Source organism: Scardinius erythrophthalmus, assembly GCF_964197995.2.
Source record: "Scardinius erythrophthalmus genome assembly, chromosome: 12".
Lineage (NCBI taxonomy): Eukaryota > Metazoa > Chordata > Actinopteri > Cypriniformes > Leuciscidae > Scardinius > Scardinius erythrophthalmus.
In genome coordinates, this window is record NC_138232.1 from 39,886,853 (window position 1) to 39,913,757 (window position 26,905).

At 41.7% G+C, this 26,905-nt stretch overlaps 1 protein-coding gene across 2 annotated transcripts in view; it reads right to left on the reverse strand.

Moving 5' to 3' along the window:
* The window catches only part of LOC308699192 (fatty-acid amide hydrolase 1-like), a 42,897-nt gene that overhangs the window by 9,873 nt on the left and 6,119 nt on the right, over positions 1-26,905 (reverse strand). Inside the window, exons 2-15 of one of the 2 annotated variants that reach the window (XM_081379831.1) lie at positions 25,383-25,496; positions 16,362-16,502; positions 16,141-16,274; positions 13,270-13,476; positions 12,270-12,310; positions 12,053-12,177; positions 11,836-11,961; positions 10,217-10,314; positions 9,970-10,069; positions 5,528-5,571; positions 5,018-5,057; positions 3,564-3,672; positions 2,411-2,556; positions 617-1,321 (exon numbers count right to left, since the gene is read on the reverse strand). In XM_081379831.1, the coding sequence (XP_081235957.1) occupies positions 1,190-1,321; positions 2,411-2,556; positions 3,564-3,672; positions 5,018-5,057; positions 5,528-5,571; positions 9,970-10,069; positions 10,217-10,314; positions 11,836-11,961; positions 12,053-12,177; positions 12,270-12,310; positions 13,270-13,476; positions 16,141-16,274; positions 16,362-16,502; positions 25,383-25,496 (1,557 nt within the window). In that variant the 3' untranslated portion in view covers positions 617-1,189. Of the gene's footprint in view, positions 1-616; positions 1,322-2,410; positions 2,557-3,563; positions 3,673-5,017; positions 5,058-5,527; positions 5,572-9,969; positions 10,070-10,216; positions 10,315-11,835; positions 11,962-12,052; positions 12,178-12,269; positions 12,311-13,269; positions 13,477-16,140; positions 16,275-16,361; positions 16,503-25,382; positions 25,497-26,905 lie in introns of those variants that run through there. The other variant, XM_081379832.1, reaches the window with a different exon arrangement.

Below are 26,905 nucleotides of genomic sequence, written 5' to 3' on the forward strand. Positions count from 1 at the left end.
AAAAAAGTGCATCCGTCCATCATAAAAGTAATCCATACGACTCCGGGGGATTAATAAAGGCCTTCTGAAGTGAAGCGATGCATTTTTGTAAGGAAAATATCCATATTTATAACTTTAGTAATTATAATCATCTTTTGTAACAGTAAATGTCTCTATATCGCTTTTAATCAATTGCATAGGCCTACATATTTGCTGAATAAGAGTATTCTTTTTATTTTATTTTATTTTAACCTTACTGATCCCAAAAGTAGCGTATCGTATGTCTCCATGTTACATTATTAAATCAATGTTTTTTTGAATACATTTCTTTATTCAGGCCAGAATTAGAGTTAGGGTTCATTTCAGCAGTGGACCCGGAAAGAGAACAATATAATAAGAAGAAATCGAAATGTCCCTAATGAGTTCCCATCCTTGATGACTAATGCAAATGAAGAATGTAAAATGTGGCAAAACCCAGAACAGACAAATATTTACATTACACTGGAGCTGATGGTGTCATGTGTCATTAAGTCCAGTTAAAGCCTTTCCAACCAAAGTCATCATTCAGGGCAGAGAAAACGAGCAGTGCTCATCTCATGCCGACAGACAAGCAAGAACACGCTTTCAGTGAACCTGTGATGTACTGATTCATTTTAGTTTAATGAATTTTGTAAGGCATTAAATTATACAAAATGATAGAGATATGAAGAGATGCATTCAAATCCTCATTCAGGCTTGATGAAGCTGCATCAAATATTCACACTTCATTTAAACAGTGAAGAATGATTGAAAGTTATTTGTTTATTAAAGGTGAAGTGTGTAATTTCAGTGCCACTATCTTCACCAAAAGTTATTGCAAAGAATTAAGCCCAGTTTCAAATAGTTTCTCATTGTCTGCCACTGGTTGGACAAACAGATCAACCTATTAATGTCCTTTAGTCATTTTTACATGTTAATCTGATTTAAACATCAAAAATACACATTAACTCAACACACAATCTCAGGAACGATCAGACGTAAACATTAATGAATACATCATACTAAAGTCTTGTTGTTAGTCAAAAGCATCATCATATCAGCTAAAACACCTGATGAACAATAATCAAATTCTGTGGATGTTTCTGTGGTCACAGATTCTGCGTCGGCCCGTTCATAACTCGCCTACGACTGAACCGTTTGCAGCTCAGAAACACACACAGCTGAATTTCAGTCAACATGTTTCCTGGTGATTTTTGGCTGTGAGCTCTTCCACCTCTCTCATAAAGCGCAGACACATTTCATCCTGCCACGGCAGAGATACACACTGAACTGACACAGGGAGACCTACGCCATCCTTCACTGCCTGACACACACACACACACACACACACACACACACACACACACACACACACACACACACACACACACACACACACATTTGCATCCCATGACATATTACTGATATTATACGATGGGGTTGACTTTGTAATGCAAAAGTAATGCAAATGCAAAAATGCTAAACTTTTAATTTTGCTTAACTTTTTTATTTTTTATTTTTGTTATTTATTAAAATAGCAGCCAATTAAAGTAAAACAATCTACCTAATTATTAATTATCCTGTTATGAAGAATAATGGTTTGATTTAAACATTTTTAAATAAATAAAAAAAACAATATTTTGGTTACACTTATATTAGCCTTGTCAAGCCCATATACATATATATATATAATTAATTATTATTATTATTATTATTATTATATTTTTTTTTTGTTCACATAAATTAAAAAAAAAAATGTTTCATGGCACAAATTATTGTTGACAATAAATAATGTGGTTGGTGCAACTACATTTGTTCACTAAGGTCGTTTCTATATTGACCATTCAACCTGCAAACATTTTAAATTAATTATTAATATTTTTTCCCCATGTTATAATGTGTGATATATTTCAAAGCATACCAAAACTAACATAAAACTACCAGAGTTATCAAATTAACTTATTCAAATTAAATGAATCCCAAACATACTGTGACAAGGTTGAAATAATGGAGTGTTTAAGAGTTAGTAAGAAAAACAAAAAAACACTCTCAACATATATTTGGGACACTGGGGGTCATAGTAAAAAAAAAGGGCTTATTTTTTGTATTGAAATTAGACTTAAGAAATAAATTCTCCATATAAGGGCCCTAAAATATACACAGTCCAAATAGTCCCATATATGGCTTTCCTATTGGTTACTGGAGTTAAGTAGAGCTTTACATATATCACATGTCTGTTTAATAAAAGTACTGATCCCAGTCGTGATTCTGTCTTTGTAATCGTGACTATACTGCCACCTTGTGGTTGTCAGGCATACAACTCACAATTTACCACAACACTTTAAGGTTGACAAAAACATCCTATGGATTTAATTCAACTTAACTTCAGTGGTCTTGAACTGTGAAAGCCTACCTTAGGGAAGAGTTTGTCCCACACGTCTCCATAGAAACCCTTATACTGACTGAGCTGTGCCTCGTCCTCTTCCGTCACTGTAGACACGGTCACGGTCCCGGCTGGGAAGTTCAGCAGGTTGTACAGGAATGTGTAGCTGGCAACACCTTCAGGAGTGGAGAACAATTACTGCATCTACAGTAGAAGGTTGAAGGCCGTATGTAATGCTGAAATCATGACTGTCGAGTTAATAAGTAACTTTAAACCGCAGACACCTACTGCATAATATCAAACAGACATTGGATGTGTCATTTTGTTGATCAAAGATGAGTTTTAAGGGATAAAATTATTGACTACAGGGGGACTTTAACCAAAATAACTTTCCCTTCCTCTAGCAGGATCTCTTCTCTTCTCTGATGATGAGGGCGGGGCAACCTGTCACTCACATGAGATCCACCAATAGCAAACCACAACCATCCAATCAAATCCTCACGGACAAAATCAAGCCCCGCCCACATGTGTTCTTGTTCCAGAAGCCGTTTCACTCGGGTATACGACACAATAGGGAAGAAAAGTCTATCAAAACTTGTTTCAGGCTGATTTTAAGTAAATCATGAAACAGGAAACACATTTTTGCTAGTCACAATTAAATTAACTAGTATTATTACATGGCTTTGTTGAATTCCAATGTAGAATGCGATCTGTTATTTCTTGATAACAGACCGCTGCGAAGTATAACACACCGTTGCCAAGAAAAACAGAGCGTTGCTATGGACGCAGGATTCTAACCGTAGAGACAGAACGGACTATTTTCTTTAGCGGAAGCAATACAATCGTTTTTAAATCAATAAACTCCTTTTTAAATCAATATTTTGTGTCAAATTATTGATTTATTTGGTGGGTAGCCATGTAATAAGCGAATACAACCCCTTCAGGCTGATTCAAGCTCTGCTTCACGTCGGGGTCCCGATCAGCCTGTCGGGGTTGTATTCGCTATAACAACCGCCTCGCTCTACATTATCCCTTACATAATAAGGGAATTGAAAGCTAAAAGCAATGAGACGTGGGATGTGGCACAGTGATTAACAAGACAAATTAAAAAAATTGCACTTCATGACAAAAAGGTTACAGACACAAAGATAATGTAATAGTAATGTAAATGTGAGGTACGTACTGGTGATACGGCCGCTGTAATGTAAATTGAAGGCTGGTCCAAACATAGGACACAACAAAACGTCCACATTAAGTCTCCTCCACTCTGCTATCACCTCATTAATGTATTCCTACAGATGAGAAAAACAAAAAACCTTTCACACATTCTCAAAATACACACAATCATGTCAGAATAAGAATCACTTTTACACACTGTATGTGCCAGGAAGATTAATTTGCACTGTCAATAAATGTTGGGGGTAACGAATTACAAGTAACGCGAGTTAGGTAATCGGATTACTTTTTTTTTTTTTACTTTTTTTCGAGTTACTTTTTCAAATAAGTAACAGGTTTCTTTGTTTTCCCATGTAAGAATCGCAGCACAGCTGAAAGGTTTGTTTGAGCTGCTGTACAGACGTGAATATTTCCTTCAGCCTGAGGCTTATTCACTTTTGGTGTGAAAGGTCTTTTACATTTGCCAAGATTAGATTTTTTTATTTTTTTTATTATTATTATTTTATTAAAAAACAAAGAAGCAAACCCAGCCCAGGTGAGAAAAAGTAACGTAACCAGGGTTTGAAATTAACACCCGCCAACCCGCCTAATGTGGGTAACGCTGTCAAATCACTAGCCAATTTGCACTTTGCTGGGGAAGTTCGTGTAAGCCAAATCTGCAAATACTCAACTCGTGAGTCATCATGATCTATTAAATACAGCGTATTGCGCAGAATCTGTGCGTTTCTGGCTTGCTTGAACACAGACGTCACTAAGCAACACATAACGGCGCGCTTGTTCACTTGCATTACAGCAATAGCGAAGATTAAAAAAACATTTGGTTAACAAAAGACATTGCTATTTTCCAACATCCTACATGTTCTTTACATCATCCTACATGTTTCTCCACCTAAAACCAAAAGAAAAGAAGAAAAAAAAAGATGAGAATTAATGTGGAAAGGAGGAGATTGCTGGATGACAGGATTTTGTTTTAATAAGAAATTAATGTATGAAAATATATAAAAGCTGTGACGTAGTTAATCTGGTTAATTTCTTCTTTTTGGCTTGTAGAAGCTCTGAATGGCCCGTCACTTAAACATTTAGTAGCCAAATTGGCCGGTGGGTTAAAAAGTTAAATTCAAACCCTGAACATAACACATTACTGTCTATAAAAAGTAACTAATTAATGCAATTAGGCATAATAATCACATAATTGTGACACATTATAATCTTTTTTTATTAAATTTTTTTTTCAGGATGGAATTTAAATGTTTCCTAGCAGGGATTATAACTGGTTCCAGGAATGAAAATGAAGAAACACTGTACATAATGCAAGGCTTCACATGATTTAATGTGCTACAGCAATGACCAGAGAGAACCATAGGCCTCTACTACTACACTGTGATAATCATTTCTACAATCTCAGTGGTGTTGATGAAAGACCACATAATATTAATAATAAAATCAAAATAATAAAAATACCTCAATATTTACATGATGTCTCCATAATTCTGCTACAGACCTTGCAAAAGAAAAAAAAAGCTATTAAAGGAAGGTATCATTTCAATTCTGCTCAGTTCTATTGTGAAATATTATTACAATTTAAAATGCCTGTTTTCTACGTGAATATTTGTTCAAATGTAATTTATTCCTGTGATCAAAGCTGAATTTTCAGCATCATTACTCCAGTCTTCAGTGTCACATGATCCTTCAGAAATCATTCTAATATGATGATTTGCTGCACAAGAAACATTTATTATTATCAATGTTGAAAACAGTTGTGCTGCTTCAGATTATTATAGAAAACATGATAGATTTTTGTCAGGATTCTTTAATGCATAGAAAGTAAAAAAAAAAAAAAATCTGTTTGCAATAATGTAGAGGTCTTTACTGTTTAATCGTAACTTAAATTACACTCAAGAACACAAGATTTATCAGCATAATTATATTCATTATGCAAATTAATATTAACAAAAAATGTCTGTAGCTTACCCAACTCCAGCACTTGCTTTCAGGCTTGCAGACAACCGCGGATACTGGAGAAAGTAATCCAAACATAAGAGTTATTATACATCTTTTTGTAATATTCGACGGCTCGTGGCGAATATTACAAAAAGAGCAGAGACAGCATCGAGATGGCTGTGGCTGAAGCGCTGTGAGCGATGGAACAACCCACCGGGTAGGGAGGGAACATAAAAGAGCACTGGCTGTGGAGCCCAAGGGGCCGAGGGGGCTGCCCCAGGACGCTGGGGTTGGCTGTCAAGCCCTCTGGAGGTGTTGTGGGTTAATTGACAAAACACTGTTGAAGGAGGGTACCCACCTGATGACCCGAAGAAAGCACCTTGGGCCCACACCACAAAGCTCAGTAGGTTGGACTTGTAATGCGCGAGTGTTGGCCATCACCTCAAATAGGCGGCTAGGACTTCACCCAGCCATTGAGGTGAGAGCGATGATCCCATCGTATTTCAGACTTTCCCATCTGGCAACCCAGTGACTACTAGGAAAGAGTTGGCAACCATGAAAGGATGGTGACAGCAAGGAGAGACTGCTGGCATCTGGGGAAGACCAGTCAGGGGTGTGGCGGCTTGGCAGGCCAAAACACATCTTCCGTGAGGAGGAACCCAAAACACTCGCTATGAACAAGTACGTGATAAGGTCGGGCGAGAGCGGGGGAGGATGATCGACCTACAGGACGGACCATGGCAACAACCTCGGAAAGTATAAATCGGACTTTGACACAGCATGACGGTACAGCTGTGGTTTGCACATGTGGGAAAGTTTGTAAGAATACGAAAGGCCTTAAGATCCATCAGGCAAAGATGGGTTGCCTGCGCCCAAGTAGTGTGCAACGCACAGGGCAACCTGGTGAGACGGAGGAGAGGCTGGGACCGGTGGCCAACCAGAATCCCAGAATCTCCAGGCACACAGCAGAGAGAGCGCGGGCAATACCACTTCGGATGTACCTCTGAGGTCAGAACCACGGCAGAGTGGGAGCACCCAGTAGCACTTGCAGCACAGCCAGGAGGCAGGGAAGCAAGCAGTCAACTGGCCGGCAGCGTATGCAAGGAAGGATTGGGACAGATTTGACCAGGAAGTGGATGAGGTGTTGGAGCACGTTCTTGCAGGGGAGCTGAACCGGAAAATGAAGGCAATGGCAAGTATTATCTGGAATATTGGTGCTGAACGTTTTGGAATAAAACAGATGAGATCTTACCAATCAAGACCTGTTGAGCTGATGGAGAATCGCAGGATTAAGGAGATCAAACAACTTCGTGCTGATCTCCGGAGGCTCAGAAAAGCTTTCAGGCAAGCTGAAGAGGGGGAAAAACCAGCTTTGAAGGAAATCCGGGACAACCTGAGAGAGCGTATAAAAACCTTACGCCGAGCAGAGTACTACAGGAGAGACCGAAGAAGGCGGGCAAAGCAGAGGGAGCAGTTCACTAAGAACCCGTTCGCCTACCTGACTAAGCTCCTGGGGGACAAAAGATCGGGTCAACTTCAGGCATCAAGGGAAGAGGTAGAGAAGTACCTCTCAAGTACACACAGCGATCCAGGAAGGGGCACCGAACTTGAGATTGGAGAGACCTTGATGAAACTTGGAGAACCAACTACCAAGTTTGCTGACCAAGAACCCTCATGGAAGGAGGTCAACGACTTCCTCAAAAGGGCAAGGGCTGGCTCAGCATCGGGACCCAATGGGATTCCATATAAAGTGTACAAACAATGTGAGCGGCTGAGAAGGAGACTCTGGAAGCTGTTGAAGGCGGTGTGGAGGGGGAATCGTCTTCCAGATGAGTGGCTCATTGCAGAGGGGTGTTTTATCCCCAAAGAGGAAAACTCATCAAGTATAAAGCAGTTTCGTACCATCTCCCTTCTGAATGTGGAGGGTAAGATATTCTTTGGAATATTGGCGAGCAGACTCACCACCTTTCTGCTGAGCAACAAGTATATCGACACCTCCGTACAGAAGGGGGGAGTCCCAGGAGTTCCAGGCTGTATCGAGTATACAAGCGTCATCTCAAAGATAATTGAGGATGCAAAGCGCAACCACAGAGATCTTGCAGTCCTGTGGCTCGATATATCCAATGCATATGGAACTGTCCCTCATAAGCTGGTGGATCTCACACTTCATGCGTACCATGTACCAGGGAAAGTCCAGCATCTCCTGCAGGAGTATTTCAACTGTTTAAGGATGCGATTCACCTGTGGGGACTTCACCACCAGCTGGCAGCGGTTAGAAAAAGGAATCGTAACTGGATGCACCATCTCGGTCATCTTGTTTGCAGCTGCAATGAACCTCTTGGTTAAGACAGTAGAGAAGCCTAGAAGAGGTGCAGTTCTGGCAAGCGGGATTCAGCAGGCTCCAGTTAAGGCATTCATGGATGACCTGACCATAACGGCAAGATCATTCCCAGAAGGTCGGTGGATTCTGGAAGATCTATGCAAGATCATTGCAGGTGCTAGGATGGAGTTCAAGCCAGCAAAGTCGAGGAGCATTGTGCTGAGGAAAGGACATGTGCAGGACCAGTTTCGCTTCAGGATTGGAGAAGACCTCATCCCCCCTGTCAGTGAGAGACCCATTAAGAGCTTGGGAAAATGGTTTAGAGCGGAACTGAATGACCGAGAGAGTGTGAAGGAGATGCTTGGGCAGGCAGAAGCTTGGATGCGAGCCTTGGATAGGAGTGGGCTACCTGGAAGATTTAAACTCTGGGGCTACCAGCATGGTGTGCTCCCAAGACTTCTTTGGCCATTGCTTATGTATGAAGTGCCCCTAACAACAGTTGAAGCCTTGGAAAGGAGGATCAACACCTTCCTTCGCAGATGGCTGTCAGTCCCCAAAAGCCTTTCTTCAATCGGCCTGTACAGTTCAGGAAGCAAGTTACAGCTGCCATTAACATCTGTGGTTGAAGAGTTTAAGGTGGCCAAAGCCCGGCAGGTGATAATGCTTCGCGACAGTAGTGACCAATTGGTCCGCCAGGCAGATATCACCATCCGCACAGGATGGAAATGGTCAGCAAGCAGGGCTGTGGCAGATGCAGAGGCAAGGCTACGCCACAAAGACATCGTGGGGACGGTCAACCAAGGCAGGCTGGGCCTAGGAGTTATAACCAGAGCTAGGTGGAGGGATGCTAATGCCAAAGGTCGCCGCAGCTTAGTCCAGGAAGAGCTCCGTATGGTGGAGGAGGAGGACAGGCAAGTGAGGGCAGCAGCCATGAAAAATCAGGGGAGGTGGACACGTTGGGGCAGTGTCCAAGGAAGATCATTGGGGTGGAGGGATATGTGGGGCATGGAGGAGAATAGGATAAAATTCCTCCTGTGCTCCACATACGATGTCCTACCAACACCAGTGAAACTCCATCGTTGGGGGCTGGTTGAGAGCCCAGACTGCATGCTGTGTGGGAAATCGGCAAGCCTTGACCATGTGTTGTCATCATGTCAAGCTAGCCTGGCTGATGGCAAGTTCAGATGGAGGCATGACCAGATACTTGCCGAGCTGGCTACAGGCCTGGAGGAAGAGAGAAGGAAGACCCACAACATCACGAGGACGACAGCACCCCGTTTGATCAGGTTTGTTAGAGCAGGGGAGAGTTCCAGAGTGACATCAACTGGCTCAGGAATCCTGACATCGGCTGCTGACTGGGACATGAGAGTTGACCTCCGGAGACAGCTTAAGTTTCCAGAGGAGATTACTACCTCAACTCTCAGACCAGACATAGTTCTGTGGTCTAGAGCAACAAAACAGGTGGTGCTGCTGGAACTGACTGTACCATGGGAGGAGAGGATAGAAGAGGCCCATGAGAGAAAGCTTGGGAAGTACCAACCACTCACCCAACAGTGCCAACAGGTGGGGTGGCGGGCATGGAACTTGCCAGTGGAAGTGGGCTGCCGAGGATTTCCCGGGCAGTCACTTTGGAGTGCCTTGTCCAGACTTGGAATAAGAGGTGCCAGCAGGAGACGGCTCGTGGCGAATATTACAAAAAGAGCAGAGACAGCATCGAGATGGCTGTGGCTGAAGCGCTGTGAGCGATGGAACAACCCACCGGGTAGGGAGGGAACATAAAAGAGCACTGGCTGTGGAGCCCAAGGGGCCGAGGGGGCTGCCCCAGGACGCTGGGGTTGGCTGTCAAGCCCTCTGGAGGTGTTGTGGGTTAATTGACGAAACACTGTTGAAGGAGGGTACCCACCTGATGACCCGAAGAAAGCACCTTGGGCCCACACCACAAAGCTCAGTAGGCTGGACTTGTAATGCGCGAGTGTTGGCCATCACCTCAAATAGGTGGCTGGGACTTCACCCAGCCATTGAGGTGAGAGCGATGATCCCATCGTATTTCAGACAGAGTTATAAAACATATTAGCTTGAGTAAAACAGATTGCTTAATTACAGTAGATGCAAACGAGAAACAGAAACAGAACAGAAAATTTACAGAACTCACAAAAGGCTTCAGAACAACAGAGAGTAACTTCTTTATGAAGTCTGGGATCCGCAACAGGGCGACCTGATCCCGGAGACACGGGTCAATGGGGCCTGGCTTCCTGAAATCACACACATATGAACACAAACATAATGTGTGATTACTATGAATCAGAGGTGACAACAGCGTCTTTAATGAGGCCAGAAACACTGGAATAGTTCTAATGGATATCAATCATGACGTGTGAATGTGTTGGTACCAGACGTACAGATGACTGTAGAGCGTTCTGCCTCCATCAGCCATGACCCCTTTAAAAATTAACTCAAAGAAGACTTCGTCGACCCGTAAAGGTGGGAAAGGAACCAGCTGAAATGTGAACAACACACCAGACCAGAACATCAGACCTGCTTTTCAAGTCTGCAATCTCAACTTATCACACGTTCTGTATAATGTATAGTGTTTAAACCAAGCGGCAACCTTTCCGGTCTCTCTCTTGAATCCAACACGGAAGTGACTTAAACTGTTAAAATTCATCAACTGGCTGCTAGAGAGAAAGAGAATCAGTCCATATACCCCCCATGTTAATATACCCAACTTTTCAGCAGAAACAATGTGTTTACAGCCTGGTACAAAAAGTGGTTTTGGTCTATATAGCTAATTTTGCCCTTCATGACAACTATGTGTGTGTGGGGGGACTTTAAGTTCTGCATAATTAAGGCCGTGGCCACTTGAGTGACAGGTGGATTGCCACTGTTGTCCCTACTAGCCGTTTGTCTGTTAGCGTCACGTCACCTCAGATAATCCCTATGGATAATCCGCCTCTTTGTCCATTTTTCGGTTATCCGGGAGTGATGCGCTGCCAAGATGGCGTCGGCCGGCTCCGCCCACTTTGGGCATCAAAAATGCTCTTCAGAAACCTATGGGTGACGTCCTGAACACTACGTCCATATTTTTTTACAGTCTATTTTGATAATAAAATAATCTGACGATTATTGCTTCAATTAGCAATGTTTTTTTTTTAATTAATTTCTATTATCTGTGCAGTCTTGTTTTGCCTTAGTGGACATTTCTGAGCATTTATTTTCCCAGTTTATCATTTCTGTGTTGTGACGCGCGGACTGTTAATCTGTTTATGACTCCTTGTTCCTGATGGTTCACTCTCTGTTCCTGATGGTTCGCTGCCTGTCCTGTCCTGTCCTTTGCTGGTTGCCAACCCTTGACTGTTTGTTTGACTCTATTGTCTTCACTAATAAAGCTGCACATGGATCTCAACCCAAGCTCATCCGAGTCTGCGTTACAGCTTCCCATTTTTAAACGGAAATTAAAATGACTAAATTAAAAAATGATAAACAAAAGCAAAAAAAAGCTAACTTGTACAAGGAATTTAGTAACATTTATTCTTTATTTAAAAATTAATTAATTTTAACCCATTATTTAAAATTAAAAACATATTTCACATCCTGCCCAATGTTGTCCTCCAAACAATGTGTGATATAATGGATATAAAAACAAATACACATACAGAAACACACACATTTACTCAATTGAACATAGTTATTAATTATTACATTCATGGGCTACTACAATAGTCCCAGCTCTCATAAAAATACAATAACTGGTGTTACACGTAGAATTTGAAAACTACATTTAAATTCACCAGATAACAAGATAGCTATATGTATATTTGAGTCATAATTATTATTTATTTTAGATCTTAAAAGCCATTCAGACTGTGATGTTACATCCAGTAAAAAATGGGTGATCTGTATTTTACAAATACATAACTATTTGTTGTGTGTTAATGGTTTGAAAAGGGCATATCCCTTGCTTGCCAACAAACTGCCGATGACTAATATTAATGTAGTGTAGTGTAGTGTAGTTGTGTACCGTGTGGCCCGCTCTCTCCAGCAGGGCTTTAGTCTCCCTGAAGGCCCTGGCCATGCTTGGAGACGGCTGCTGGAAACCATTGTTCTCATAATAACCAATCCTCAGGGGCTCTGAGCTCTCATACACCTGTTTCATAAGAGGAAAGTATAATAGATTCTGCATTTCACCGATAATTGACCCATAAACAAGCACTTGATGTGCTATATTTATACAGGACCTTTTGGTTGAATGGTATGGGAGGAACATTGGGATCCAAAGTGAACATGTCTTGGCAAAGCAGTGCCCGCATACACAGAGCCACGCTCTCGACGTCTCTTGCCAAAGGGCCAATAGAGGACAACACTGTAATCCAGCACATAAGATTATGCACATCTTATATTTCGGCTTGTTTACAGTTCAAAACTAGACCAGCAGTTTGATAAACCTGATCTTACCTGACTTCTGGCCTTTGACACAAGAACTGATTTCTTGACCACTAAACAAGGATGATATAAAAAATAAAGCAAATCAAAGAACAAGAAAAAACAAGTAGATTATATGCACTACATCTCAACAAAAGAGCTACAGGTGAATCTCACAAAAAATGTCCATCTAAAATCAAAAGAAAGAAATAAGAAATTATATTATGAATAAAGAAATGTTTGTGCGTCATGACAATATTTACAGAAATTGAGCACATTTACAGTGACTTTTGTGTCCCTCTTTAACATATAAACGTTTTTATTTACAGATATGTTATTATAGGCATTTAGCCCTGTGTTACCAAACTTCCCTTTTTATATTAGTAAATATGCTCATTTTAATTATATAAAAAAAACATATGCAAGCAAATTCTAGTATTTTTTTAATAGATATTAATAGATAGAATGCATTATTCAAAATACTTGAAGTTGTTTTCCGATGTTATGCATCCACCCTGTTGCCATAATAACTATCCCTTAATGACCATAATCATACTCTTGATTATGAGATTGTGTGTTCTTAATCATAATCATAATTTACACACAAACAATTATGACATCATCATCACTATGAAGTGACACCTGTACGCTGTAAATGTGTTAACGTTTTTTTTTTTTATGTTGTTAGATTTGTCTCTTAAATGATCAACTCTGTTGCCTTGACTTTCTATACTAAACAATATGGCAATATGGGCATTCAATTATATTTCTAATAAACACCTTGTAGTGTCGTGACCTTGAGCACAAGGCTAGTAATGGCTCAACATCATGAAACATCAACCCTGTTAGCGTTTAAACATAGCAAAATCTCAACATCCATTAATTTACCTTGAGGTGGCACAAGGCATTTTATAAAACACTTATTTGTCTGACAGAATCTTTAAAAGCTTTGTTGTCATTTACTGAAGCAAGAACTGCTTTGAACCCTTTGCTTTGGAAAATGAAACAAATGTGACCAAAGACACATACGAACCTTATCCTCTTCGATGTGGGCTTAAATCCACAAATCCCACAGAAGGCTGATGGGATACGAACGCTCCCTCCAATGTCAGTGCCAATGCCCAGGATAGATCCGCCTCCTCCGATCAGAGCTCCCTCTCCTCCAGATGAACCGCCAGGCGTCTTCTTGAGGTTGCAGGGGTTCAAGGTTTGCCCATAAATGGGGTTACTGCACTCATAACTACAGTCGATACAAATACAGAGAGGTTGGGTTGGATACAAATGAATAGGGGTGTAACAATATATCGTGTCACAATATATCGCAATACAAAAATGCAACAAAATGTATCGTGGATAGTGACAATAAGTATTGTGTATATTTCACCCAAAATGAAAATTACTATGTGAGGAAAAAATCTAGTTTTTAGTGTCAGTACTACATTAAACTACTATATATAATGTTGAATATAATATATAATAATGCAATGGAGGAACATGTGAGGGTCCTGATAATGGCAAATGTCTGATGTTACCAGTAAAAAGAATTATTTTTGATATCTAGTCAGTGACAGAGTGCAAGCATATTCGTCTAAAATAATTCTGTTTTTTCAGCTTCAGAATCATGAATATTTTTATTCTGGTGTCACTATTGTCCTGTGCATTGGGTTATCAGCACCAAGTCCAAGCCATATTCATTTCCACCCCCAATGTACTGTGTAACCAAATTTAGCATTTTAATCAACAGTTAATATTTTTGTTAACCTTTTACCTTATGCCTTGGTGTATCGCAATAATATAATATCGTGATATGAGGGTATCGTTACACCCCTACAATTGAACTAATCGAAAAAGTCTCAATGGATACAAAGGTACAAAATCGCTTTCCAGAACCTTCACTCTCTCAGTTCCTCTGTGGTAGAACGAGCTTTCAGCCTCTACCTGATTTCCTGAGACCATCACAACCTTCAAGAAACAACTGAAGACACATTCTCACTTCTGCTCTAGTTTCTGTACTACTCTAGCTGACCCCTTGCAAGACTGGAAAAACTGGAAGAACTGGAAGAGAGAGCTACTCTCTGAGAGAACAAAGGAGATTAACATTTGAACTCCCCCTCGTGCACTATCGAGGCGAAAGTCTCGCCTCCGAATCATCCTAATCTAATCTCTCCTTCTCCCCCATGCGAAGATCACCAAAAACTCACCCAAGAATGGTTTAATGTGAATGATTAACATCGAGTATTATACATATTTAGTATCATTTGAAATGTCTCAGGGTGACTGGTACAAGTGTCTCATTCCCAAATAAGTAAAACAAAAGGTAATAAGGTTTTTAAGAGTTTAGGGATAACTGGCACACAAGGAGGGGTTGGTCTCTAGACAAATGGCCTCCCTACATCCAAAAGGTGTCAACTCTGAATGTAAATTCCCATTGTTAGCAGATGTTTCCATGTGAAAGAGGTTCTGGCTCTATAATGAAATGCATGGGGCCTTTTCTGTATTTCAGATTCGCCCGTGAGGCTGAGAGTGAGATTCTCAGCTTCATGTATTGCTTAATGTTGGGTTGCATCTCTTCTCATTATTCCAGAGCATTTGATGTTTTGTATCGATTATCTTTGAATTGATTATGAAATTGGCATGATACATTTACCTGGCATAATAAATTGTTACATTTGATTATTCTAACTGACTTTGGCATTATTTGCATTAAAGAGTTAAAAAGAATAGTCAAACATTCTCTCACATTTAATGACGCACAGATATCATTAAAACCTTTTCATTTATGGAGTCAGATGAAATAACAAGAAAATACATATTCAAATGTATTGCATTTAATCAAAAAATACTTTGCCTCGAGAAAAGACAGTAACACGTAAAGACCTTCTGTGCTGGTCGGACGCCGGACTTTGGGCGATCGAGTGCGAGTTTACACCCTGAAACTTGACTTTTGTCTAATTTCAACTCTCATAAAATGTTTAATGATTGTGGAGCCCCTGGTGTTTATGACTGAAGATAAACCACTCTTGAACTTATTTTTCAGTACAAAGGTCTTATATTGAAAATCATGGTTCAGCAAAAGTTAAGCCTTACATATCACACAGTTCCCATTTAATTACAGCCCATAATACCATCATTTTAACAGATGCTAATAAGACCTGTCATTTGAAGAGCTCTTTTGTGAATTCTCTGTTATGAATACTGAGGTCTGCAGGAGAGAAATGAAGTACTAGTATATTAGACTAGTCCTTTTAGAAACAGCATATTAGCTTTAGGAAAAAAAAAGAAAGAAAAAGGCTGAACAGAGGGCTTGCATGTCTCTGTTCTATAGAAAATATTACCAAACAAATTGATTTGCGAGGTGAAAAGTTCAATTTCATGAAGAAAGGTCACTGCAAAATGAAAATAAAAATGAGACACTACCTTCTTCATAAGAAAAAAATGAAAGAATGAAAAAAACCCTCATCTTTAGGAGCATTATTATTATTTTTATTTTATTTTTGCTTTGTGACAATGTTGTGACATGCACCCCCCCCATTCTCACAATGTTTTATTTTTATTTTATTAAAAAGAGCAAATTAAATTCAGTACAACAAACACTGACATTTTAAACTTACAACTGTACTTTACAATTTAAGTAATATATATTTATATATATTTTTTTTTCATTGTAATGAAAATAAGTTTTCACATTAACAACTGGAGGATAAAGGTGCTTACTGTCATTAATAATGTCAGAAAAATACGAATTAACTTTATTGACTAAGCTCCAGTAAAAGAGTTGCTAACTGCATGGTCTCTTCATACTCTCTCATTGGCTTAAGATTCATTCCCATGGCTCATCTTGGCCTGCAAATCATCTGACATCACCAGGTTTTTCCCACAGGAATGATGTGCAGTGTTTACTCACCTGAGAAGGCTTTGTGGTATGTTGGTCTTGATGAACGGGATGGCGCCCTGTTTCTTTAGCACTGTAACCACCACACTGTCCATGACCGCAGGCTGATCCAACTTACCCACAACACCACATGAAGAATCATGACCCTGCACATGCAAACAGGAAGTTACGTACACCACAAACAGGAAGTCACCTGTCTTCACCTGCGTAATGCTCTGTTCTCTTATATTGACCTTATATCCAACGTTGTCCTTGATGCTGATCGGCACTCCATACAGAAGACCTTTCTTTTGAGTGTTGATTTCTGTCAGTTGCTCCACAGACTCCATTAAGATCTCAGTGCTGCAGTTCAGATTCTTGTTCACTTCCAGAGCCTTAGAAGTGTTACATTACACATCTCAGTTTGTGATACCAAGTGGTTTCATTCAAACAGACCTCAACAATAAGCGCTGATAATTGCTTATTGTTTGCATTAGTTTTTCTGCACACATCATCCCAAATTTATATATATATATATATATATATATATATATATATATATATATATATATATATATATATATATATATATACACTCACCTAAAGGATTATTAGGAACACCATACTAATACTGTGTTTGACCCCCTTTCACCTTCAGAACTGCCTTAATTCTACGTGGCATTGATTCAACAAGGTGCTGAAAGCATTCTTTAGAAATGTTGGCCCATATTGATAGGATAGCATCTTGCAGTTGATGGAGATTTGTGGGATGCACATCCAGGGCACGAAGCTCCCGTTCCACCACATCCCAAAGATGCTCTATTGGGTTGAGATCTGGTGACTGTGGGGGCCATTTTAGTACAGTGAACCCATTGTCAAGTTCAAGAAACCAATTTGAAATGATTCGAGCTTTGTGACATGGTGCATTATCTTGCTGGAAGTATCAGAGGATGGGTACATGGTGGTCATAAAGGGATGGACATGGTCAGAAACAATGCTCAGGTAGGCCGTGGCATTTAAACAATGCCCAATTGGCACTAAGGGGCCAAAAGTGTGCCAAGAAAACATCCCCCACACCATTACACCACCACCACCAGCCTGCACAGTGGTAACAAGGCATGATGGATCCATGTTCTCATTCTGTTTACGCCAAATTCTGACTCTACCATCTGACTGTCTCAACAGAAATCGAGACTCATCAGACCAGGCAACATTTTTCCAGTCTTCAACTGTCCAATTTTGGGGAGCTTGTGCAAATTGTAGCCTCTTTTTCCTATTTGTAGTGTAGATGAGTGGTACCCGGTGGGGTCTTCTGCTGTTGTAGCCCATCCGCCTCAAGGTTGTGCGTGTTGTGGCTTCACAAATGCTTTGCTACATACCTCGGTTGTAACGAGTGGTTATTTCAGTCAAAGTTGCTCTTCTATCAGCTTGAATCAGTCGGCCCATTCTCCTCTGACCTCTAGCATCAACAAGGCATTTTCGCCCACAGCACTGCCGCATACTGGATACTTTTCCCTTTTCACACCATTCTTTGTAAACCCTAGAAATGGTTGTGCGTGAAAATCCCAGTAACTGAGCAGATTGTGAAATACTCAGACCGGCCCGTCTGGCACCAACAACCATGCCACGCTCAAAATTGCTTAAATCATCTTTCTTTCCCATTCTGACATTCAGTTTGGAGTTCAGGAGATTGTCTTGACCAGGACCACACCCCTAAATGCATTGAAGCAACTGCCATGTGATTGGTTGATTAGATAATTGCATTAATGAGAAATTGAACAGGTGTTCCTAATAATCCTTTAGGTGTATATATATATATATATATATATATATACACTGCTCAAAAAAATTAAAGGAACACTTTGAAAACACATCAGATCTCAATGGGGAAAAATATCATGCTGGATATCTATACTAATATGGACTGGGTAATGTGTTACGAACGAAAGGATGCCACATCGTTTGATGGAAATGAAAATAATCAACCTACAGAGGATTGAATTCAAAGACACCCCGGAAATCTAAGTGAAAAAATGATGCAGCAGGCTTGTCAATTTTGCTGAAATTTCATTGCAGCAACTCAAAATGGTTCTCAGTAGTTTGTATGGCCCCCACGTGCTTGTATGCATGCCTAACAACGTCGGGGCATGCTCCTAATGAGACGATGGATGGTGTCCTGGGGTATTTCCTCCCAGATCTGGACCAGCGCATCACTAAGCTCCTGGACAGTCTGAGGTGCAACCAGGTGATGTCAGATGGACCGAAACACAATGTCCCAGAGGTGTTCTATTGGATGTAGGTCAGGTGAGCGTGGTGGCCCTTCAATGGTATCATTCCTTCATCCTCCAGGAACTGCCTGCATGCTCTCGCCACATGAGGCCGGGCATTGTTGTGCACCAGGAGGAACCCAGGACCCACTGCACCAGCATAGGGTCTGACAATGGATCCAAGGATTTCATCCCAATACCTAATGGCAGTCAGGGTGGCATTGTCTAGCCTGCAGAGGTCTGTGCATCCCTCCATGGATATGCCTCCCCAGACCATCACTGACCCACCACCAAACCGGCCATGCTGAACGATGTTACAGGCAGCATAACATACTCCACGGCTTCTCCAGACCCTTTCCTGTCTGTCACGTGCTCAGGGTGAACCTGCTCTCATTTGTGAAAACCACAGGGCACCAGTGGCGGACCTGCCAATTCTGGTGTTCAATGGGAAATGCCAATCGAGCTCCCTGGTGCTGGGCAGTGAGCACAGGGTCCACTAGAGGACGTCGGGCCCTCAGGCCACCCTCATGAAGTCTGTTTCTGATTGTTTGGTCAGAGACATTCACACCAGTGGCCTGCTGGAGGTCATTTTGTAGGGTTCTGGCAGTGCTCATCATGTTCCTCCTCGCACAAAGGAGCAGATACCGGTTCTGCTGATGGGTTAAGGACCTTCTACGGCCCTGTCCAGCTCTCCTAGAGTAGCTGTCTGTCTTCCTGGAATCTCCTCCATGCTCTTGAGACTGTGCTGGGAGACACAGCAAACCTTCTGGCAATGGCACGTATTTATGAGCCATCCTGAAGGAGCTGGACTGCCTGCACAACCTCTGTAGGGTCCAGGTATCGCCTCATGCTACCAGTAGTGACACTGACCCTAGCCAAAGGCAAAACTGGTGAAAAACAGTCTGAAAAGATTAGTAGGGAAAAAATGTCAGTGGCCTCCACCTGTAAAACTATTCCTGTTTTGGGGGTTGTCTCACTGTTGCCCATCTAGTGCACCTGCTATTAATTGTATTAACACTAAAGCAGTTGAAACTGATTACCAACCCCCTCTGTTACTTAACTGACCAGATCAATATCCCAGAAGTTTAACTGACTTGATGCTATTCTCTGATGAAAAAGTGTTCCCTTAATTTTTTTGAGCAGTGTATATATATAATATTAGGGCTGTCACTTTTGTGAAAAAATCCTGTTCAATTTTTGAGACATAAGTGTTCATTGAATCGATTGTAAAATCGATTTTCCAAAAGACGTTTCCAGTTTAAACACCAAATATGGTCAAATCCACGGACAACTAACAGGCATTAGGACGAACGTAAATACCGGCACAATTCACATTTTTGTTGTAAAAAGAGACACATTAGTATAATTTGCAGAAGTATAATTTGCTGTTATGTGTGTTTGTCAGAGCCTGCAGTTGCTGTGTGATGCGTGTTCGCTGCGGGCAAATCGTGTCGAGCTGGACGCGCTCTGAGAGAAGACCGTTAAAATCGATTCCCTATTTTCGTTTTCGAAACTTGTGTTGGTTGGTCCGATCGATTGTGCAATCGATTTTCGAACGTAAAGTGACAGCCCTAATATATATATATATATATATATATATATATATATATATATATATATATAGTAATAAATATATATATTCTTATGGAAGCTTATTTCCGCCACATAATTAAATATTTTAAAAGACAATTGCAACTTTTTATCTCCCAATTGCGAGTTTACATTCTGACTGACTTTTTTTCTCAGAATTGTGAGTTTATATCTCACTATTCTGATTTTATTACACGCAATTGCTACTTTATATCTCAAGGTCAAGGTCAAGGTAACTTTATTGTCCCCAAAGGGCCAATTATTTGTCCAGCCAGCAGATAAACACAACGACAAAACACACAGCAATACAGCAAAACATAAAATACCCACAGTCTCTGAAACACAATAGTAAAGAAATACATCTAAAACAGTTCTGGCAAATTGTTTAAAATCGAAATAGAAGTTGGGATAAGAGAGTTTCTGAGTCTATTGGACCTGCATCTGGGCATGGAGTACCAACGGCCTGAGGAAAGTAGCTTAAACTGGCAGGACAAGGGATGGCTAGGGTCAGCTGCAATAGATTGGGTCTCTTTGCCACTCTGTTGGAGTAGATGTGGGAGAGAGAGGGGAAGTTGATGCCTACAACAATCTTGCTATATTCTCACAATTCTGACTTTATAACTTACAATTGCGACTATATCACGCAATTGTGAAAAAAAAAAGTCAGAATTGTGAGATAAAAAGCCGCAATTACCTTTTTTTTTATTCTGTGGTGGAAACAAGCTTCCATATATTCTATATATATATTCTTTGTTTTTGTGTTTTTTCTACTACAAAAGTATATACAGTATGCACGCAGATATATGATTGCAATCATGAAAACTCTCTGAATAGTTTTAACATGTTACTGAATATGGCAATGTTAATGTATTTGGTCTTGGCGGACTCGATTCTCCTGCTGATATTGCTGCTGCTGCACAGTAAGTATGGACTTGCTACTAATAATAGATACACAGACGCGCTGCTGTGAGAATGTAAGATATGCTGCTACTGCATAAGCAGACATACGCTAATCCCATAGCAGATCTGGGCAGGTGGAGCTGGGGAGGTGGAGGGGTTCAGAAAACTCTCAGGACTAGCCTACAGCGAACACTGAACCAGGCTATTTAAATGTTGAGCAAGCAATCTCATCGGCTGCAGAATCAGCAGAGACGGAGTCCTGCACGTGGGCCACCGCTAATATTTGATGTAATGGGTAGATTCATATTTACGTTGTCATTTGCAGTGCAGGTGCGGGCCGGGAATCAATAGGCACGGCGGACTGCGGGTCCAATAGCTCTGACTAATTCAACTCAATCTGGTACCCTCTTATAGGCTGCTGCTTTCAAACGGTCCCGTGCTGGTTTGTGTTCAAACTCTCTGTTAGTCTGAAGACCGTCAAAGTTTCTAATTACAACATGATTTGCAGAGATGAGAATTGTAGCCGATCACGCTGCGACTCAGAAAGTGTGCTCACTTTCTAATCTATTCATAATTTGAATAAAAGTTTTATTTTTCATGCTGCTAAGAGGACCAACGGCCACATAAACACTCTAGGAGAGTCAACCGCATTTAAATGCAGAGTGAATCTGCTAAAATATCCTCGATAGCCTATTACATGACAGTGAAGGCTCGTGTCTGGCTATGTTCTTTTCATTTATAGAGACTGTAATTTACAAGCGTCTTCATAGGCTGTGATTTATCCACATTTGTTCAAAATAGCCTGTATGGGCTGGCTGAAACAAATTAGCTATATGAAATATTAATAATCAATAATAACTGGTTATAATTGATTATGAATATTTGGATCAGTTAATATAATTAACTTAATGCCGTAAATTAATATTACAATCAATTAACCTGTTTGTACCGTGAACACTCAGTGTTAATTGTTTATTAACTCTAAGAAATGTACATTTCCGGGGCATGGGAAATGTCTTTCTTAATTTACAGTACTACTAAGAGCAAGTAGACAAAAACTATGATTAGTGACTCCAGTTATGAGCTTGAGACACGGACAACTATACGTGTGACATGAACAAGATTTTATTAACTAGTCTAAACACTTAAACTGCTCTAACATCCACACACATACATGCATACAGTTTACCAAAGGAAAGAGCTGAAGCAGAATACAGGAAAGCAAGAAGTTATAGCATTGTTTGAAATTCAGCAGATCAACAGCCTTGAGCAAACCATCAGTTTAGTTCTAACATGCCCTTCTTTAAAAGGGGTAAGAATACTTAATGTATCAAATAATGAGACAATTGAGATAATGAGATAATTGCATGTCTCGCCCATTTGAATTAAACTGTCCTGATGCAATCTGTTGAGGCTCCAGCTGATCTTTGCTGATGTGGTCTTGATGAGAGAGAACCAGTGGTAGTCAGAGTATCTTTGGTGAATGGAAAGACAAGGCCGCAGCCTGGCACAAGCTTGGGGCTCCTTAGAAACGTCTAGTTCAGCATCATCTTCACGTCAGCATTCCAGAAACGAGTACGAGAGCGAGCTGATCTTGTGATCAGTGACTTTTAAAGCATGAAGATGTCACACCCTCTGGAGGTGTGTGAGCCATTGAGAAGATTTCCCTTTGGAGGGAAATTTTACGACCCATTGTGTTCTAGCAGGGCATTTGAATGTCCTTTCATTGGGTGTTTAAGAAAATAATCTTCAAGATTCTTATAATACTAATGCTTCACAAAGTTAGCAAAATGTATGTAAATTAACAAATCGGGGACGAAGATTGGAGTTTTTTAGAGACCAAACATGCCACACATATGATTTTGGTTAACCATAGTATGCAAAGTCTGAAACATTAACCCAATAGAGTTTACAAGAATACAAAAGCCAAACCACATAAAAGGAAAATCATGAGGTGGGAAAATAAGATACGTTTACACATTTCTCAAGTGGTCATATATAGAAAATAAAGGATTAACAGGGTTTATTTCTCCTTCTCAGTGAGAATTAAGTGAGAGTCACAACTCTCTGGAGTTTTCTTTTGGGGTCGTAAAACTCTTATCAGTCTCAATAGCCCCTTTCACACAGCGCGATGATCCCGGGAAATTGACAGAACGCCTTCTGTGTGAACGCCAACACGACCCGGGATTGATGCCGGCATCAATGCCGGGTTGGGGACCTAGTAACATTGCCGTGTTCAGTCCCGGAACAAGCGCTGTGTGAACAAAAGCAGTAATAATGCCGTGTCGTAGTGATGACGCTGAAGCCGGGATCGTTCGCCAGCTGTGAAACGGTACGTAATGCGCAAGTTTATGATCGAATCAGAGAAAAAAAATGCGTGGTTTTCAAAAATCGCAGCTCATAAGCAAACTTAATGCCTGGTTCAGATTACACGATTTTAGCCCGATTTTGGCACAATCCGTTTGTCGTAGGGTGTCGTGGGGATTCGCAAACGACAACGGGCGTCGGGACGCAAGATTCGATCATTTCATCTCGTATAGTGTGTCATAGTGGGCAACAACCTACTGCGATGCTTCACGACATCACGATGAAAAGACTAGCATGTTTAATTTTTTCTCGGTCCTCCACGACGACGGTTGGAGTGTGTGTGTGTGCGCGCGAGTGAGTGAGAGTGTGAGTGTGAGTGTGACTGTGTGTGAGTGAGAGAGCATGAGTAAATATGTGAGTGAGTGCGTGTGTATATGTGCGAGTGAATGTGTGTGTGAGAGAGTGAGCGTGTGTGTCTGAGTGCTAGTGAATGTGTGTGTGAGACGGCTCGTGATGACTGGTCAGAAAGCAACGTGTAGTCAGACATTGTCACGACATGACAAGATTTTTAGGAGTCAAAATCGTGTAATCTGACACAGTGACTATCGTAACAGACAAAAAAATCTTGTAATCTGAACCAGGCATAACTGTACGTTCAAACCGCCGCCGACTTGAGCTGCAAAGAAGCTCTGGCCGCCCTGTCAAGGACGCTTGTCAAAAAGTACGGGGAAGCTTGTTGACGCTTTGGCCGCTGTGACGTAGCAGCATTCTGTGTTCGATCATGGGAGAAGAGAAGTATCACACCATGAAATGCAAACAAAAAAAACAAGCAATGCATTCAGTAGATTAGGATATCGCACAAGATTTGGCAACACAGAAAACATTTCATCACTGGAGAGTTTTTTTTTTCCCCGACACCATCCTATCAATTGATTTTGATTAATATGCGCGAGGGAGAGAGAGAGCAAGACAGCGCTCGGGTGAGTGCTCGCGCTCTCTTGCTCTCTCTCTGCTCGTTCTTATATATGCCCTGTCAAGCGCGCCCTGTTAAACTGACAGGACTTAAAAACACATGCAAATGATACACTTTCACTCTATGATGGTTAAACTAATGTTTACTCGGAACTAATGTTTTGGTAGGAACAAAAGTTTACATCGTATGTTTATCCGGAATCAGCCAGCGCGAAGGACGTCTCCGATTGGTTGCTGGCGTTTGCCGCTGCTTGCCGCTGAACCGCGTCATAGCTCATTACCATAAAGTTGAGCTACTTTCAACTTTCTGATTGACGCTCAAAACGCCCAAATGCGACGCCGATGGATTTGACGCTCCTTGCAGCTGAGAGAAGCCAGCTTCCATTGAAAATGAATGACTTCCGCTAACTTTGGAAGCTCAAGTCAGAGACGCTGCTGAGACATGACAAGTCACATCGATGTCACGTGTCTTTACGGGATTTTTACGGGTTGTGTGTGAACGCACTCTCTGATTCCGGAAAATCACTGGCAGTGTGAATGAACCAAAATCAAACGAACCCGGGTCACTTTATCCGTGTATTTTCCGGAATCTCTGTGTGAAAGGGGCTAATGTGTCCTGTAACAGGACACCGTGTTCTGCCAGTGTGTTCACTTCATTTGTGATGTTAGTTTTGGGGGAAGTTTCACAGGCCTTTGTTGGGAGAGTTAGTTGGCTGGATTATTCATTAAAAAAAATTAATAATTTGTTTGTGTCTGATGGTTCAGACGATACAGGACAGATTGTTCTTATGATCCAGGCAAAAGTTTTTATTTTTTACACAGCGGATACACGCTCTTATCTTTTTTCTGTTAATTATTACTATGTTGGGCTGCATGTCTATTTTTTCTTAAATGCATCGACTCAGAATTCCCAATGTTGGTTTGATTTCCCACATTATGACCAAATCAATTCAAATGAATTATTTGCCATATACCATAACTGCAATGTTATATTTTTTAGAAATCAGAACTTTTCTTTCTTGAAGAAGAGACATATTTATTTACTTACTTAATGAGATTTAAATATGAGTAAAAATTAAAACTATTAATAAATGGCATCTAGAAAAGACAGCAAAAGATGGATCAATGTTTAAAAAGATTAAAAAAAAAAAAAGTTATTTGTAAACCTCTGAAGCTGGGAATAAACTTATAAATCCCATAAAGAATTATGGACAGGTAAAATATGGCCACAGTCACAACCTTTTCCATGTAAGCATGTAGAACAGCATCCGGCTGCAGGGAGCCGTCCTGGAGTTTCCCAGTGAGCTCCGACAAAGACAGAGATACCATTGAACTGCTCTCAAAGTCTGGGTTCTGGAAAGATGCAAGAAACAAACATCAGATGTTTACATATTCACCTAGGCCCAGGGGAGACTGGGGCTAGTTGTCACAGTGGCTTGATCTCCCTAACTTGAGGAATATATATATATATATATTCTCTAGAAGTGGTTCTCTTACGAGAGGTTCTCTCGTATTGCGTAGTTGCTTACGCTACGGGAAAGCCTTTCTTTCTCGAGATACTGAAGCCAAAAATTATCCTTAATTTTTATAATCTTGTCAACGCAGTGCGGCAGCCTGCAGACCTAGGGCAAGCTTACTAGCGTGCCCATTGGCTGCCCTGCGGCAACTGCAGCAGCCTACCGCTGAGCCCTTGGCGTGACGTCACGACCAATGAGCGCGCTTGGCGCGCTTAATGCGTCACAGCCCGCGAAAAGGGGTGTGGCTTAGCGTATATAAACAGGGCTCGGAGGCTGCTTCTCTGATTTCTGTCTTTTCAGCGAAGCTCTACGCATCGCTGCTCTCTGAGGAAGCCGCCGTCGAATCAAGCGACCAGCACGCCGAGGATCTCAGCCTGAGGACGCCGGCCGCCTTCGCCGCCTTCAGCTTTCCCTGCCTGCTTCGCTATCCGGCGAATATATCCTTTTACTGCTCTGTGTTGTATGTGTTTGTGTGTTCGCCCCGCGACACACTTTGCATCTAAAAGAGCGCGAGGCGTTGTTGCAAATGCCTCGCTCATCCTGTGGCTCGTGCAGAGCCGCGCTCAGCGACGGAGACCGCCACGTGATCTGCGCTCTCTGCCTGGGTTTCGACCACGCAGCCCGCGCCCTTCACGGGCGGCTGCGAACAGTGTGAGGACTTGCCGATGTCGACCCTGCGGGCTCGACTCGCCATGTTTCACGATCCTCCACCTTCTCCGGCTGCCTCTTCCGGGCCGCGTAAGAAAAAACGCCGCTCTCAAAGGCCTTCCGAGCCGGTGGTTATAGCTGAGCGCTCGCCGGAGCCCCTCCCGCGAGCCTCGCTCTCTCCTTCTCCCCCGCCCTTCACCGACGCGCAGCGGCCGGCCTCTGCCCGCACTGCCGTCGCCTCAGGGGATGAAGCAGACCAGCTGGTTACTCCCCTCTGTCAAGCCGCGCAAACGGCGCCGCTCACAAGGGATGTCAGAACGGACGGTCACGGGCTATAGCTTCCTTTACGTTACAAGGAAGCTACCCCCCCCCGGATGACGCACGCCCTCTCCCCCTCTGTTCGAGCCGCGCAAGGCGCCGCTCACAAGGGATGTTAGAAGTAGACGGTCACGGGCTGGCTTCCTTTACGTTATAAGAAAGCTACCCCGCGTCTCGGTCGCGCGCGTCACTCTCCGGCCACCTCCGTTTCTCACACATTTCTCAGTCCCCTCCTAGCTCAGGCGACTAGAAATATCTATATTGCAGTAAACGAGCCTG